Source organism: Pteropus medius, unplaced genomic scaffold, assembly GCF_902729225.1.
Source record: "Pteropus medius unplaced genomic scaffold, Ma_sr-lr_union100, whole genome shotgun sequence".
NCBI classification, from domain to species: domain Eukaryota; kingdom Metazoa; phylum Chordata; class Mammalia; order Chiroptera; family Pteropodidae; genus Pteropus; species Pteropus medius.
The window spans coordinates 708973-722774 of record NW_024350324.1 but is presented as its reverse complement, the minus strand read 5'-3'; the positions used below and the strand labels follow the sequence as shown (position 1 = coordinate 722774).

The 13802-nt window shown below is 59.6% G+C and overlaps 1 protein-coding gene across 10 annotated transcripts in view; it reads left to right on the top strand.

The window, feature by feature from the left end:
• Positions 1-13802, top strand: part of TCF3 (transcription factor 3) — a 33835-nt gene that overhangs the window by 1617 nt on the left and 18416 nt on the right. For all 10 annotated transcript variants that reach the window (XR_005647851.1, XM_039839110.1, XM_039839108.1 and 7 more), the window contains exons 2-3: positions 544-675; positions 3429-3501. Coding sequence is in view for 9 of the 10 variants with exons in the window: in XM_039839110.1 (XP_039695044.1) it covers positions 604-675; positions 3429-3501 (145 nt within the window). In the remaining variant the exon portion in view is untranslated. The remainder of the gene's footprint in view (positions 1-543; positions 676-3428; positions 3502-13802) is intronic.

Genomic DNA, 13802 nt, shown 5'->3' with positions numbered 1-13802 from the left:
CTTTCGCTTTGAATTAGGGGGCGACCCAGCCTTCAATGTGCTGTGACAGCTGCTGGGGGGGGTCACTAAATTTCCTCGGGGCGGGGTCTGGGTCGCTCCTCCCCCTTCCCGGGGGCGGGGCCGGGGAAGCCTTGGGTGGTTGGAAATGGGAGATGTGGCGGGAGAGGGGCGGGTGCTGGCCAGGCGGCGGGGAGCGGATTGCTCCGGCTCTGCTTCCAGCTCAAAATTTGCAACTTGAGTCTCTGGTGGTCGCACAGGGACTTAGGAAGTCTATATTAGCGCTCTCCCCGCCTTATTGTTCAAACTCCCCCAGGGCTCAGGGAGGGGTCCTTCCAGGGGTGGAATCCTGGATCCCTGGCTGCAGGGTGGAGCTCCAGTGGACCCCAGACCCTCAGGGCAGTTAGGGGGCTTTTCTAAACAGCTCCCCTCCTCCCCAGCTGTCCACCTTGGCCACACTCAAATCCCTTCTCTCCCCCTATTTCTCCGTGTGTGTGCGTGTGTCTGTGCCCCTCCCTGTGTCCCACACCCTGGCCAACCACGCAGGGCCGTCTCCAGGCCTGAGGTACCCACCCTGGCCCCCGAGCCCACGGTCGCAGCTGGAGAATGAACCAGCCGCAGAGGATGGCACCTGTGGGCACAGACAAGGAGCTCAGCGACCTCCTGGACTTCAGCATGGTAAGCTGGGCCCACCTACTTCCACTGCCCCCGCACCCCCAGGGTTTCTGGGAGAGAAGCACCCGTCGAAGCACCTCCAACAGCCAGGCCTCACATCTGTTTAGACTGAAGGGCCGCCGGGCGGGGCTGGGAGAATTGGGGTGCCCTCTGACGGGCAGGCAGACTTTGTGTAGCATCGGGGCTCTCAGCTTCGAAAAGCACCTGCCACCTAGGCGTTTGCTCGGCCACAGAAATGGGTCCCGCCAACCCCTTTACAGATGAGGAAACCAAGGCCCAAAGAGCAGAGCCCGCTTGACTGTGGGCACAGTGTCTCTTCGATCTGTAAAGTGGATGTGGTGAGGGTTATTTGCTACATCGTGAATGGAAAATGGGGTGCTCAGCGCTCGACTGGCTTGTGTGGGGACCCCCCCAGTGATTGGGCAGAGGGTACAGATGGTGACAGCTTCATTTTTTAAATATTTGGCCACACGGTAGGCAGTGCAGTGTGGCGACAGGAGACCGCACGAGGAGTGTGGGGACCTGGCCCGCGCTCAGCCGTCACGCGGTCGTTGCTGTCGAGAGGCGGTGGTCCCTGCGCCTCCGGCGGGCTTCCAGAGGCCACGTGGCTCAGATGGGCTCGTGGGCCGGAAGCCAGAGCACAGCTCCCTGGGGTACGGGAGCTGCGGTGCCCCTCGGCAGCCCGTCATGGGTGTCAGGGGAGGCTGGAACCCAGGGCAGACAGCTCCCTAAGTCACCCCCTTCCCCCTCCCCGGCACCATTTTGGTTTGAAGAAGGTTGGGGGTGGTGCTTTCGATCTGAGTTTAATCCTCGCTCGGCACAAGGCCCAGGCCACGACCGAGTTCTATCGAAAACAGGTCCCCAAACTGAAACGCCAGCCACTTTGCGGAAAACACGGCCACGGGCTGCGGCTCCGGAAGGGCCACGCTGGTATTTTTAAGCCCCGGCTGAGTAACCAGGGGCGCAGCTCGGTTGTTTTTTGTTAAACTGACAAGTCACAGACTACTGGGCCGGAACAGCCCGGCCGGGGGTGGGGGCCCTTCGCTTCCACTGTCCTGAAGCCACCAAGCCACTCGTCCACCTCCCCTTCCGTCTGGAGGGTCTGCCTGTCGCCCGGTCCAGCTCGAGACCAGAATCCCATTTCACAGGTGGGGAGACTGAGGCCGAGGGGGGTGGATCCTGGTGTCTTCCCGCGAAGCCTAGAGCTGGGCTTTCATTCTCCCCTGTACAACAGGAGAGAGGCCAGGCCGAGTCTGGGGTGCCCCCATCCCCCAGTCGCTGTTTCAACTCATGTCCCCTCCCTTCCCTCCGTAGTCCCCCGCCCCAGAGAAACTGAGTTAATTTGTTCTTGGAAACACCTCGTTTTCAGTCTGAAACAAACTCGAGGGGAAGCGCGTCCTGGGCCGGGTTCTCAGAAGCGGGAGAGGCCGCAGGCGCAGTTCGTTCAGAAACAGCTGCTCCGTCCCACCTCCGAGCCCCCTGGGCCCGGGCGGGCGAGGCGCGCTGGGTGGCGTTTGCAGGCTGGCGACCCCGGAGCCCGGCGCGTGCACAGAGGCCCCAGGCGCCCGAGACACCCCTGCGTGCCGGGGTTTGTCACCCCAGGTGGCCAGAGCCCCACGTCCATCTCAAAGAGGAGAACACCAAGGCTCCGGGGTGCAGGGGCCTTCTCTGGGCTGACGACGAGGCCTGCGGCACCCACAGGACACAGCTCAGTGCCCCTGCAGCAAGAGCCATGTCAGAACTCCTGGCAGCCTGGGGGACAAAACAAAGACAAGTCCCGAGGGCTTGGCTGCTGATCGCCAGCCCGGAGTCTGGTTGGTTCCGGTCCCAGCTGAGGCCAGCCCCTCCCCCAGAGCAGACCTCAGTTTCCCCAGTAGGACTAATGGAGCCCGCACGAGCATCTCACACGTGACACCTGTGCCCCCACCTCCTGGCTGGGGAAGGTTTTCGGGGCCGTTGGCCACTCCCCAGTGAGCCCCCGGCTCCGATTCTGGCCACTGTTAATCATTCAGGCCTCACACAGAACCCAAACTCAGCTCCTTGGGGTAGGGACGTGCGTTGTGTCGTGTGGCAAGGGGTGGATGGATGCTAGCTCTCCTGTTAACTTCGCCAGGGTGTCCGACCTTCAGGGACTTGACACCGTGGGTTTGGAGCAGGGGGCGACACCCAGGAGAACCACCAATCAGCCATGGGGGTTCGTCTCTCAAGCTTCCCATCTCTCTGAGCCTCAGTTTCCCCTTGTGACAGGCAGGCCTCCACGGCCGGGGTGCAGTGAGGGCCGCCCAGGCAGCACGCTGAACCCTGACACGTGGGGGACACGGGACCCAAGTCACTCCCTCTGTGCCTGCGGCGGAGCCTGGCTGTCTTCCCCACATCCTGGCCACCCAGGGTCAGGGCACACGCAGGAAGGGCCTCCGGGCTAGCTGGGAGAGGTCAGCGCATGGCTGGGGCTGCTGGCCAGGCCTTGCTCTTTGTGGGGTGTACACGATCTCTCTCTCTTAAGCTGAGACTTAAAACATTATATCACTTCTGAGCAGAGGAATTATAGGAAGTGTTCGAATAGGTTACTGTACGCCAAAAAATACGAGAAAAATACAAACCGGCCACATGGGGTGTTTAACCTGCTGTGCTCCCATCAGTGTAGACTGTGTTGTCAGGGGGTTTGGCCAGGGCCTTGTCCTGCCTGGGGTCTTTGATGGGGCGGGACCCCGGGGTGTGCCCCTACCCTGCTCACCTCTCTCTCTCGCTCCCTACAGATGTTCCCCCTGCCGGTGGCCAACGGGAAGAGCCGGCCCACCTCTCTGGCTGGCGCCCAGTTTGGAGGTTCAGGTAGGCCCTGCAGCCGGGGGGCTGCGAATTGGCAAGAAAAGTTGGGGGGCAGAGTAGGGGCGGGGTGCAGCGTTGGAGCTGGAGGGAGCTGGACACAGGCTCTTGGACAGGGTACCGAGGAGGGGCGCTGGGGGTTTAGCACCCAGGTCCAGCAGCTGGAGTGCGGGTTGAGGGTCTGAGGTGTACTCATGTGTGGGGTGGGGGCGGAAAGCCTGAAAGAACCCCGAGAACCAGCTGCTGTCGGGGTCGCACGCCCTACAATGACTGTAACAGGCGAGCCCAGAGGTCAGCATGGTTCCCTGCCATCTTGCATTGGGCTCCTGGCCTAGGGGCGAGGAGGGTCTCTGTCACTCCCGTGGGGGCCCATGTGGGGCAGGGACTTGAGCCCCTGCGGTCCTCTTGGCCCCATTGGGGTCCTAAGTCTCTAGTCCATCCCCAAGGGGAAGACTAAGGCCCAGAAGGGGTGGCGTGGAGAGGCACAGCTGCCGGCCGGCTGTGGTCCGGCGTGTCTCGGGCGCCTCCTGTGCACAGGAACCAGCATGGGCCTCACCGGCCATCCACTTGGTGAGGGCCCGAGCAGTTTGTGGGCTCCGGGACTTGGGTCATTCAGGCTGGACATGTCCAGGCAAACCTGGATGAGGCAGTCACCTTGCCCAGCACCGAGTGCAGGTGCCACAGCCGTGGGAGGACAGGTGGGACGTCCTGGAGAGCCCACAGCAGGGGTCAGACAGCAGAGCGGTGGGGAGAGCACTGCCGCTGAGCCAGGGGCGCGGGGCTGGCCTTCCAGGAGGTGTCTGAGCAGAGACGGGAGGCGGGGGCATCTTAAGGCCGGGGACACGGCACGTGCAAAGGCCCTGGGGCAAGTTGGTGCCCGGCGTGTCAGAGGCATGGAGGGTGACGGCGGGGTGGAGCAGAGTGAATTGGGGGAACACGTTGTGCAGAGACTGAAACGTGGAGAGACGGGCTCTACACAGGGCCGAAGCGCCAAAAGCGTTGAAAATCCCAGCTGTTGGAGGGTGGGGTTTGTCACCCATCTGTTGGAGAGGTATTGGGGGCAACCCGGCTGCCTCCGTGTCCAGCGCCTTGGGCACTGGGTGGGGGTGTCTTTCTGGGGTCTCAGGTCTGGGCTGTGTCCCGTGGCTCTGGGATCTGGGACGGAAGCTTCTGTCTCGGAGCAGCCTGCGAATTCTGCTGGGGTGTCTGATGAGCTCCAGCTACAGGAGGAGGGGGTTCTGGGGGATGGATTGTACTCACCCCCCCATTGGGGGAGGGCCGTCATGTCGTCCTTTGCTGGCCTTCCTCTCTGCCTGAGGAAGTAGCTGCAGGGCTGGCTGGAGCCCTCCTGAGCTGTGGAAATTCCCTCGCCCCCTCCCCCCAGGAACAGCCCCCTGGGAGCCGGGGTGCTGCCACTTCCCTGCCTCTGGCGGAGGGTCAGGCCCCGGGGGCTTCCTGGAGGAGGTGGCACAGCTGCGCCCTCCGCCCGCCCCAGGGCACTTCCCTGTGTTGTCTTCACTAGTCTGATGTCCACTCAGAAGGCCAGCAGCACTAGATGGCCCATGCTGTGGCCCAGGGGAAGGGTCCCTTCCAGGACACCCCGCGCCCGGCTTCGCCCAGACACCAGGCGCAGGCTGAGTGTCACCCTGCCAGTGTCCGCGGTTGGTTTCCATGGTTTCCGGTGTTTCTGGCCCCGCCCTGACCACTTTGGATGGGGAGGGTCTTGTCTACCTCTCTCCCCACTCATCATAAGTGGTCACCCCATTTCCACGTATACCAGGTCAGCTTAAGGGGGAGACCACCATTTGCCAAGAGTTTGCAGATATGAGTGGGTCCCTCAGGCACGTTCTCCCCCTCGCTGCTTGGACGGCCTCGTCCGGCGTTTTCCTAGTGTCACTTGAAGTCAGTTTGCTTTTCCTAAATGCATCCCAAAGGGCACGTTCTGTCAGAAAGGCAGCGTCTCTGAGCGGGGCGGGAATAGGAGCCCAGTGGTGTGTTGGGGTCTGCGGGCGGCTGCCTGGGGGGGTCATCTCTGTCCTTAAGAATCGGTGTCAGGTGTTGAGGAACAGCCAGTGCCAGGCAGAGGCTTGCTGGCTGATCTCTGGGAGAAGCGGAGCCCCTCTGTCGCATGCTGCGGGGGTTCGAGGCCACGCAAGGCATCAGAGAAGGCTCACTGTCGGAGCCTACTCGGCGTCTCTCCTGCTTGTGAATTCTCCGCGGCGTGTAAACAACACGCCCCAGGGAAACTAACACTTAGAGCAGGCGGCTGCACACGAGGACCCTGGGCCAGCACAGGCGTGTGCAGCTGTCCTCTGGGCAGGTCGCTGGACAGGGAACTGCTGGCTGTGGACGTGTGTGCATCGTGAGACTGTCCCCCGGGTGTCCCCACCCCTCCGCCAGCACCGGGTCTCGTTAAATGTCCCCTCAGTAGGTGAATAGGAGCATGTCAGTTCAGTGGGCGTTTATTTCATTAATAACAAAAGCCGGTGGGCCGCATGAGGCCTTTTTAGTGAATTTCCCGATACTCTTTCGAGTTCCTCCCCCCTGTTCTTTGTAGTTGTTCAACTTTTTAGCGTCAGCTAACTTACTCTGAGGTCGTAGATTCGCCGGAAGTTGCGAAGAAATATGTAGGGAGGTCCTGCGCGTCCCCCCCAGCCTCCCCCAGCGAACGGCCCGCGTGCATGGCACGTGACGCGGGGCTGGGAAGGTGACTGTGGCATGGCGCACGGAGTCCACTCAGGCTCAGCAGCGCGCGTGTGTCGTTCTCTGCAGAGTTGTCCCCCGTGTGGTGCCATTAAGCCACCGGCTCAGTTGAGGTACATTGCTGTTCCCATGGCAGTCCCTGCTCCCGATCATGTCCCCGCCCGCACCTGGACGACCGCTGGCCTGCCATTCTCCCTCGCCACGTTTGCCACATCGAGGCTGCTGCACTCGGGGACCTTCAGACTCTGGCATTTTCCACTCGGCGTGACTCCCTGGAGGTCCAGCAGGGCTGCCGGCCACTTCGGTGGCGGGCTCCTTTTTTGCCCGCTGATGAACTTTTTATCCGTAGGAACGTAACACTGAGCCGCAGTGACTTAGGTCACCGTTTCTCGAGCGCCGCGTGCCGGGCACTCAGCCTGGATCGCATCGTGGGTCTCGCGTCCTCCCAGGTCGGCGGAGTAGGTGGCGGTGTCATGGCGGAAGCTGACACTCAGAGCCGTGTGACCGTCTCGGCCAGCCGCCCGGCACCGCCTCGCCTAGGTGTCCTCACCCCTACTGCACGTGGCTCTTTCTGGTTTGCAAGAGCTCTTGGTCCAGGAAGGATGCTCATCTTTTGTTTCGTATTGAAGCTTTTTTCCTAACTTTTCAACCGTTTTACTGATGGAGGTTTTTCATTCGCTCTAGTGGTTTCCAGACTGAATTCTTAGTTGTCAAGTCTTTTGCATTTCTGGTGTTCTATCCTTGCTGCCATTCTAGAAAAGTCCTTAGGAATCAGATGGCAGAGTCCATTCTGTGGTGCCGATGAGACAGCCATGAACACCTGCTCCTCGTTACTTCAGGTTGAGGACTATTTGGGAAAGATGCTGGGAGATGGGAAGGCCATGTTTTCACTGTCCGTGGCAGAGCGAAGACACGAAAAATAAGTGGGAGGGAGAAACCTTAGTGGTACTTGAGGCTGAGCTAACGGAGCCATCCCGGCCAAGCACACACAGCCAGCTCGCCTGGGGCTGCTCAGGATGCGCGTGTCAGGACGCGCGTGCCACTGCACCCTGGATGAAAAGGCTGGGGCGGGGCCTGTGAGAGCCTCCAGGTGCTTCTGAGGTGTCCTCAGGTTGGAAGCACTTATCTTTTAAAGGCTATGTCCTTTTATAAAAATGGACCAGTTACTGGGTACAATGAAAATCTCTGACATAGAAGACCGAAGTATAAACCACGTTTTTTGAGGACGATGCAGTAGATCAAGAAGTAAAAGACCAAAAGGTAGAAAGAAAGAGCCTGACCGCTTAGAAATACCAGAACGTTTTCCTGCCCACCTCTTGAATTAAAGAGGGTATTCAAACGGCCAAGACAGTCTACAGCCATGCCACCGTGAACAAGCCCGATCCCGTCTGATCTCGGAAGCTAACCTGGTTAGTACTTGGATGGGAGACCACCTAGGAACACCAGGTGCTGTAGGTGTAAAAAAATTAAAAATAAGGGATTGTAAGCTGACAAGGCCCTTCCAATCTGTGAGATCAACCAAGAGTTGCTTCGCCTAAAAAATAAATAAGTAAATAAAAAAGGTTACTATAACGGCCAAGAGAGAATAAACAGAAATCAGAAATGTAAACACATTAAAACTATGAGGTACAGCTAAAGCTGTACGTGGGAAAGAATCGTAGCCTTCAATATTTTCGTTAGAACAAATAGAATGAACAAAAATGGATTAAGCGTTTAAGTTTGGAAGTTCTAGAACAAATTCAGAAACCTTGATGGTTGGAAATGCCTTACAGCATTTTCTAAATTACAATTACCACAAATTCTCATTTTTTAACTTTAGTGTCTGTTACTAGTACTATCTAGTGTTAATTATTGTAACTTCATAGTGTCTTTATAGTCTTCCGTCAATTGTTCTTTTTCAGGTTTTTCCCACCGTGTTTTCAGAGATACTGATTCTTTTCCATGATCTTTAGAATAATTAGGTCACGTCTCTTTTCTTCTCTTCCTCCCACCCCCCCAAAAGAACTCGTTGGGATTTTGCTATTATGCTAAATTCGTAGATAAGTTTGGGAAGAACCTTTTGTTTCTTGTAGTACTACATTTTTCCATTGCAAGAACCAGGTGTCTTCTCCATGTAAGTTTGTTTGGCTTTTCCAGTGACGATCATTTCTTGGTATTCGAGGGTTTTCCGAGCTGTGGTTCGAGATCTTTTTCGTCACGTTTCCCACCTGGTCGCCTCCTGCCGTCCCTTAGTGACTGGCATTTTCCCTTGGGTCCCGTTTTCCAGGTCAGCCACTCCCCTGTCCCAGCGCAGCTGCCGAGTCCCCGTCGCATCGGCTGGTGTTTGTAGAGAGACAGCCCGTGCCCTTGGGCCTGTCCACAGGAGTGAGCCTGACGCTGGCCATCGGTGCGAGCTGGGTCTGTGTCGATCGCGCTGGGCGTTTCCTTCCAGTCCTGTGTGACCGTCCCCAGCCAGCGGCTCAGAACTGCCCCTGGTCTTCCTCCCCGTGCCATGATGTCATCTGCGAATGGTTTTTGTCACCCCGAGCACTTCCTGAACTTTGTGCAGGGTCCGCGTCCTTGATTCGCGTTTGCCTGTGTTCCCGTCATGCTCCGGGAGAGAACAGCTGCCTTGGGGACAGTCTCTCACAAGTGGGACCCTGGCCCGCCATGTGCCCAGGGACCCTTCCTCAGCCACGTGCACCCGGAGCCGCCTCGTTCCCCACACGACACGACGGTCAGCCTGTCGAGGGCCCGTCCGCGTCTCTCATCAGCTTGGGCGTTTTCTCGGGAAGAAGCACCGGTCCAGGCACACTGGACAGCGGCTGGCGTCGCATGGGGCCACCTGCCGTGTCAGGAGGGCGCGTCCGCGTCTCTGTCCCGAAGCTGCCCGCTTTGCCGCCTGGTTCCTTCGTTCTCGGCTCGGCGGCCTCCCCGTCGTCGCGTCCGTGCCTGTCCGCCAGCTGCCTGTCGCCCACCGGGGTTCTCTTCGTGCCGGTTCCCCTCCCTGTCCGGTCGCAGGCTGTGCGGCACGTGTCCGTCACATGCAGCGTCCATCCGGCCTCCCCATCGGTGTCGGCAGTGTGGGTCTGTCATCCTCGTCGCCTGAAATGCTTGACCGTTTTAAAAACGATTCCGTTCACATCGCCAGTGGGGGTCCCAGCTTCCTGCGTGGCTGCCGCCGCCCTGTCCCAGTGATGCGGGTCACTCTGCGCTCTCCGACGGGGCCACTCTGCGTCCTGCCTGGGCACTTACTTGGACAGCTGGCCATGGACCTGCGAGGTCTCTGTACCTGCCTGCTGAGCCCGCTGAGCATCGAGGGCTGGCCCTGGGCACTGGCTTTGTGGGCGGAGCCTGTCCCCAGCGAGAAGCCCCGCCCCCTTCCGGCGACCACTGGCCTTGAGTTGCAGCTTGTCTGGGAATGTCGGGAGCCCTCCTCAGCGTCCCTGGCCTCCAGCGCGTTGTGCCTCTGGTTCGCTCTCATCTCCTTGAGGCGTTTGTCCCAGGACGTCCTCCGAGGGTGTCTTGTTTACCGTGAGGCTGCTGCACACACTCAAGTCTGGGGTCGTGGTCGCGGGTCTTCTGAAGTCGGGTCTGGAGGTCCGCGCTGGTTCGCGGCTCCCCGGTGGGGGTGTTCGTGGCCGAAGGATGTGCTGAACCCTCCCGATCTGGCTCTTCCAACACCACGAGCAGAGCCACACGCCACCTCTCCCGCGGGAACGTGGAGGGGTGAGTCTCCCAGGCTTGGTGAAAATCAACTGCACTTTGACGAAACCTCGTTCCCTTTCATTGGCAGTTGGATACATTTGTGTCCTGCTGGGAATCGCCCGTCGTTACTGCGTCGGCTCCAGTCGGCTCCGCCGTTATCGCGAGGTGCAAACAAGTGGCCAGGCCGCTCGGTACCCCGGGTCCCGTCAGTCAGGTGGGGACATGAGCAGCCCTGGCACTGGTTCCGTGAGAGAAACCAGGAGGCGTGCTCGGAGCAGCATGGCGCCCATGGGTTCCGGGCCTCATTCTTGATGTGACAGCGGTTTTGCTTCGGGGCGACGCGGGGTCACCCTGCTCACACCCATCGTCCCTCCTGACTCGCAGCTCTGCGTTCGACCCCTCCCAGTCTGGAGCGTTTCATCTGGGGCCAGTTTCCAGCAGGGACCTGGTGGCGCTGTCCTCGCACGTGGAAGTCCTCTGCTGTCCCCCTGCTCACCCCGCCCTGTGCCCCATCGCTCGCCACGCTCCAGCGTGACGCGCAGTGAAAACCCGTCCGCTTGTCCGTCCGTCTGGGGCTTGCTGCAGAGCCCTGAGCCTGCGGCTCGCGGACGGTCGCTCGGTTGTCGGTCTCCAGTCTGGGGCGTCCCTGGGACCTGCAGAGGTGCCGGCTCCCCGACACTGGGCTTTCGCGTCCACCTTCGCAGAATCTCTTTCTTCCTTCACTTCCAGGACTTTCCTTCCTCCGCGTTGATCTCTTCCGCACCGTTCGTTCCACGTTCGCCGCCTCTGATGCCGCTTTGAAAGTCTGTGAATTCGTAGTGCGAATGTTTCTGAGTTTTTTGCTTTCTCTGAAATGTGTCTTAAACCTCATTTTTTCGCCCACGTGCTCTGTAGCTCCCTTGGGGCACACGGTGGCTGCTGTCTGAGACGTGCTGTGTCCCGGGGCCCGTCCTGACCCCATGCGCTCGCTCGGTCCATGTCCTGTGCTCCGTGTGTCACGAGCTCGGTCCGTCTCCTGTGCCGTGCGTGTGTCCCCTCTTGGGTCTTTTTCCCCGCAGGAGGGTGCGGGTTTGCCTCTGAGCTCGTATTTGCGGGAGGGTAGTGCAGATTTTCCTGTCCCCACACGTGGGCAACGCACGGGTCCCAGTTGAGACTGGAGCAGGAGGGGATCTTTCTGTTATTTCAGTCACAGATCTGAAATTTGCACGGTGGGGCAGCTTCTGCCCCTCGGGGACCCTTTTCTCTGTGAACGACTCCGTGTTTGTGGGGGTCTCCTTTCTGAGAGCTGGCTCTGCCCACTAGGGGATTGCCACACTGGGGGTTCGGGAGAGGGTGGGAATGGAGTCCCAGTTGGGGGACCCATGCTCTTAGAAAGTGTGCAGTGTGGCCTCCGATGCCCACCTTCCTGCTACCACCCGTTGGGGCAGAAGGCGTTACAAACGGGGCAGGGCGAAGGGGCAGATGCACACGGGAGCGGATCTGGGTATCGAGGGCCTCCTGGCAGGCTCCCTGCGGCTTCCCTCCGAATCTGAAGTGATGCAGAATTAGAAACTTGCCCGAAGAGGTTGCAAGGAGACACTCCTCCAGTGGAGGGCCGCCCCCCAACTCACACTGGGATCGGTCTCACGCTCCCCGCCCCCCACCCGTGAGAGCCTAGGTGCCGCAGGACGCGACCTGGGCTGGGCGGCCCAACAGCCACCGTCTGGTGTCTTGGGGGTTTTAGTTTTAAGGGAAAAGCTGGGGGAGAGCTGGCAGGCTGGGGGTGCATCAGCTCCTGGGTAGTGAGCCGTCATGGAGCGGTCGGCCGAGCAGCTGCTCCGGGCACTGTTAGTTTGTCTTGGGGTGACCGAGGTCCACGGCGGTTATTTCTGTTACTTAGTTGTTATCTCTTGGGCCTACGTTGTCCAGCACTGCAGCCACTACCCACACAGGACGATCTGAATTTGCATTCGTTAAAATCACGCGGGGTTGAAGTTTTTAGCAGCCGCGTGTGGCTGCCTGCGGGACAGAGACAGATGTTGGGATCGTCAGAGGCAGGTTAAGGTACTTGTGGCTGCGACGAAGATGTGGAAAATAAACGTGGAGGCGGTTTGAGGGCGTCGGTCCTGTGCAGGCAGCACTGGGGTCACGCAGAGGATCCGGGGTTGGGAGGTGACCCGCATACAGATGCGGGGACCACCAGGCAGAGCTGGACGGGGCGGGAGTCCGCTGTGTGTTGAGGAGGGAGGGGAGGTCCCGATTTTGCCTCCCGAAAGCTCCATTAGACTGCTTGGGGTGGAGTGTGGGTGGAGAACCCCGGGGGACACTGCCACAGGGGTGTGGCTCGTCCCAGGCTGTGGGTCCGTGACCAGAGGCCGCGTGGGGTGAGCTGTGTGGTGAGGGAAGGGGAGGGGGCTGGCTCCGCGGCAGGGGCCCTTACAGAGCTGGGCTGCGGGATGCAGGCCCCAGGCTGGGCTGAAGCCTGCCTAGTCGTACCGGTACAGGTTTGGGGTGGGACCTCGTGACCACTAGGTTTACCTGTCCCACACGGGAGTCAGAATCGACTCTGACAGTTGGCTGCTTCGCACAGAGCGTCTGGCTCCTGGACACTCCCCCCACACCAGGGTCAGCTGACTTTCTCCAAAGGAGGCCTGGCGGCCTCCGCTCTGCTGGTGCAGCTGAAGCCTCTGTGGACAGGACAGGGCGGGCCGAGTGGGCGTGGCCGTGGGAAAGAACTTTACAAAAGCAGGGAGCGCGGGCCTCTGTCCGAAGGCTCTGGTTTGACCCTGTCCTCGAGAAATTCAGCTCAGGACAAGGGTCCCTCAGCCCCAGCCAGTGTCTCCTGGGGGCCTTTCAGAGCCCCCCGCCCCAGTTCATCAGGCAAGGGCCAGCCCTCAGTCACGTGGTGAGGTAGCCTGGCCGGGTGCCCACTGGGCCACCTGCTCTGCAGTGGTCCTTGTCACCCTCGCAGCAGCCTGGGTGGGTAGGCGGCTTCGTCACCCCCAACCAACTGGAGCGGGAACTAAAGCACTGGGCATGGGCAGCGCCCCGGCCCCCCCCGCCCCCCAGTCCATGGCTCCCACAGCTCCCTGTCACCAAGGCAGCCGGGCCGGATGGGCGCGGGAAGATTTATCCCGGGCACCCCCCGCCAGCCCTCCACCTCCAGCATTTAGGAAAAGAGAAATCGTGAAAAAAATCACACAGTGACAGCAACGTCTTATTCTATTAGTACTTTTTAATTAGAACATGAACAAGGGATGCGTTATGAATATTCATGGCCAGGTTATTAAAATGCATAATTAATCAGTGGGGGGGTTAATAACTATTAATTGGAGTGGTGGGTGCGGGGCTATCCCTATTTTTGTCTTTTCCAGCAGGGGAATCGGGGCTGGGTGACGGGTACTTTCCAACAAGGGAAGAGCACCACCCAGTTGCCTCTGCTGGAACTTGGGGCCGGTTAGGGGCAGGAGTCCCTGGGTCTGCGAGTGGCCCTCGCCCCTGGCCAGCCCTCAGGTGCGGGGCGCTGCTCCAGGTGGGGAGACGTCAGGCAGGCGTGCACGGGAAAACTGGCTCTGCGGGGGCTGGCACTTTGCCCAAGGTCACCCTCGCCTCACCGGTAGCTCTCTTCCTAGAAGACCAAGCGAGGATCCAAGATCTTGGGGTACAGGCACCCTAAACCTGGCAGCAAATGCCAGATGGATTCCTGGAGAACACAGGAGCCCCCCGTCAGGTCCCCCAGCCACCAAGGCAACCCTCCAGCCCCCCACCGTAATCACACTGGAAATTTTTGATTAGAAAACAAAATCTAAATGAGATGTATGAATATTCATCAGGCTAGGAGATTAATATGCACAATTATGCAAATTAGACAGCAATTAAACACCAATTCTCTGGGGGGAACGATTAACACAAAGGCACCAGAATAGAAGGGTGCAACG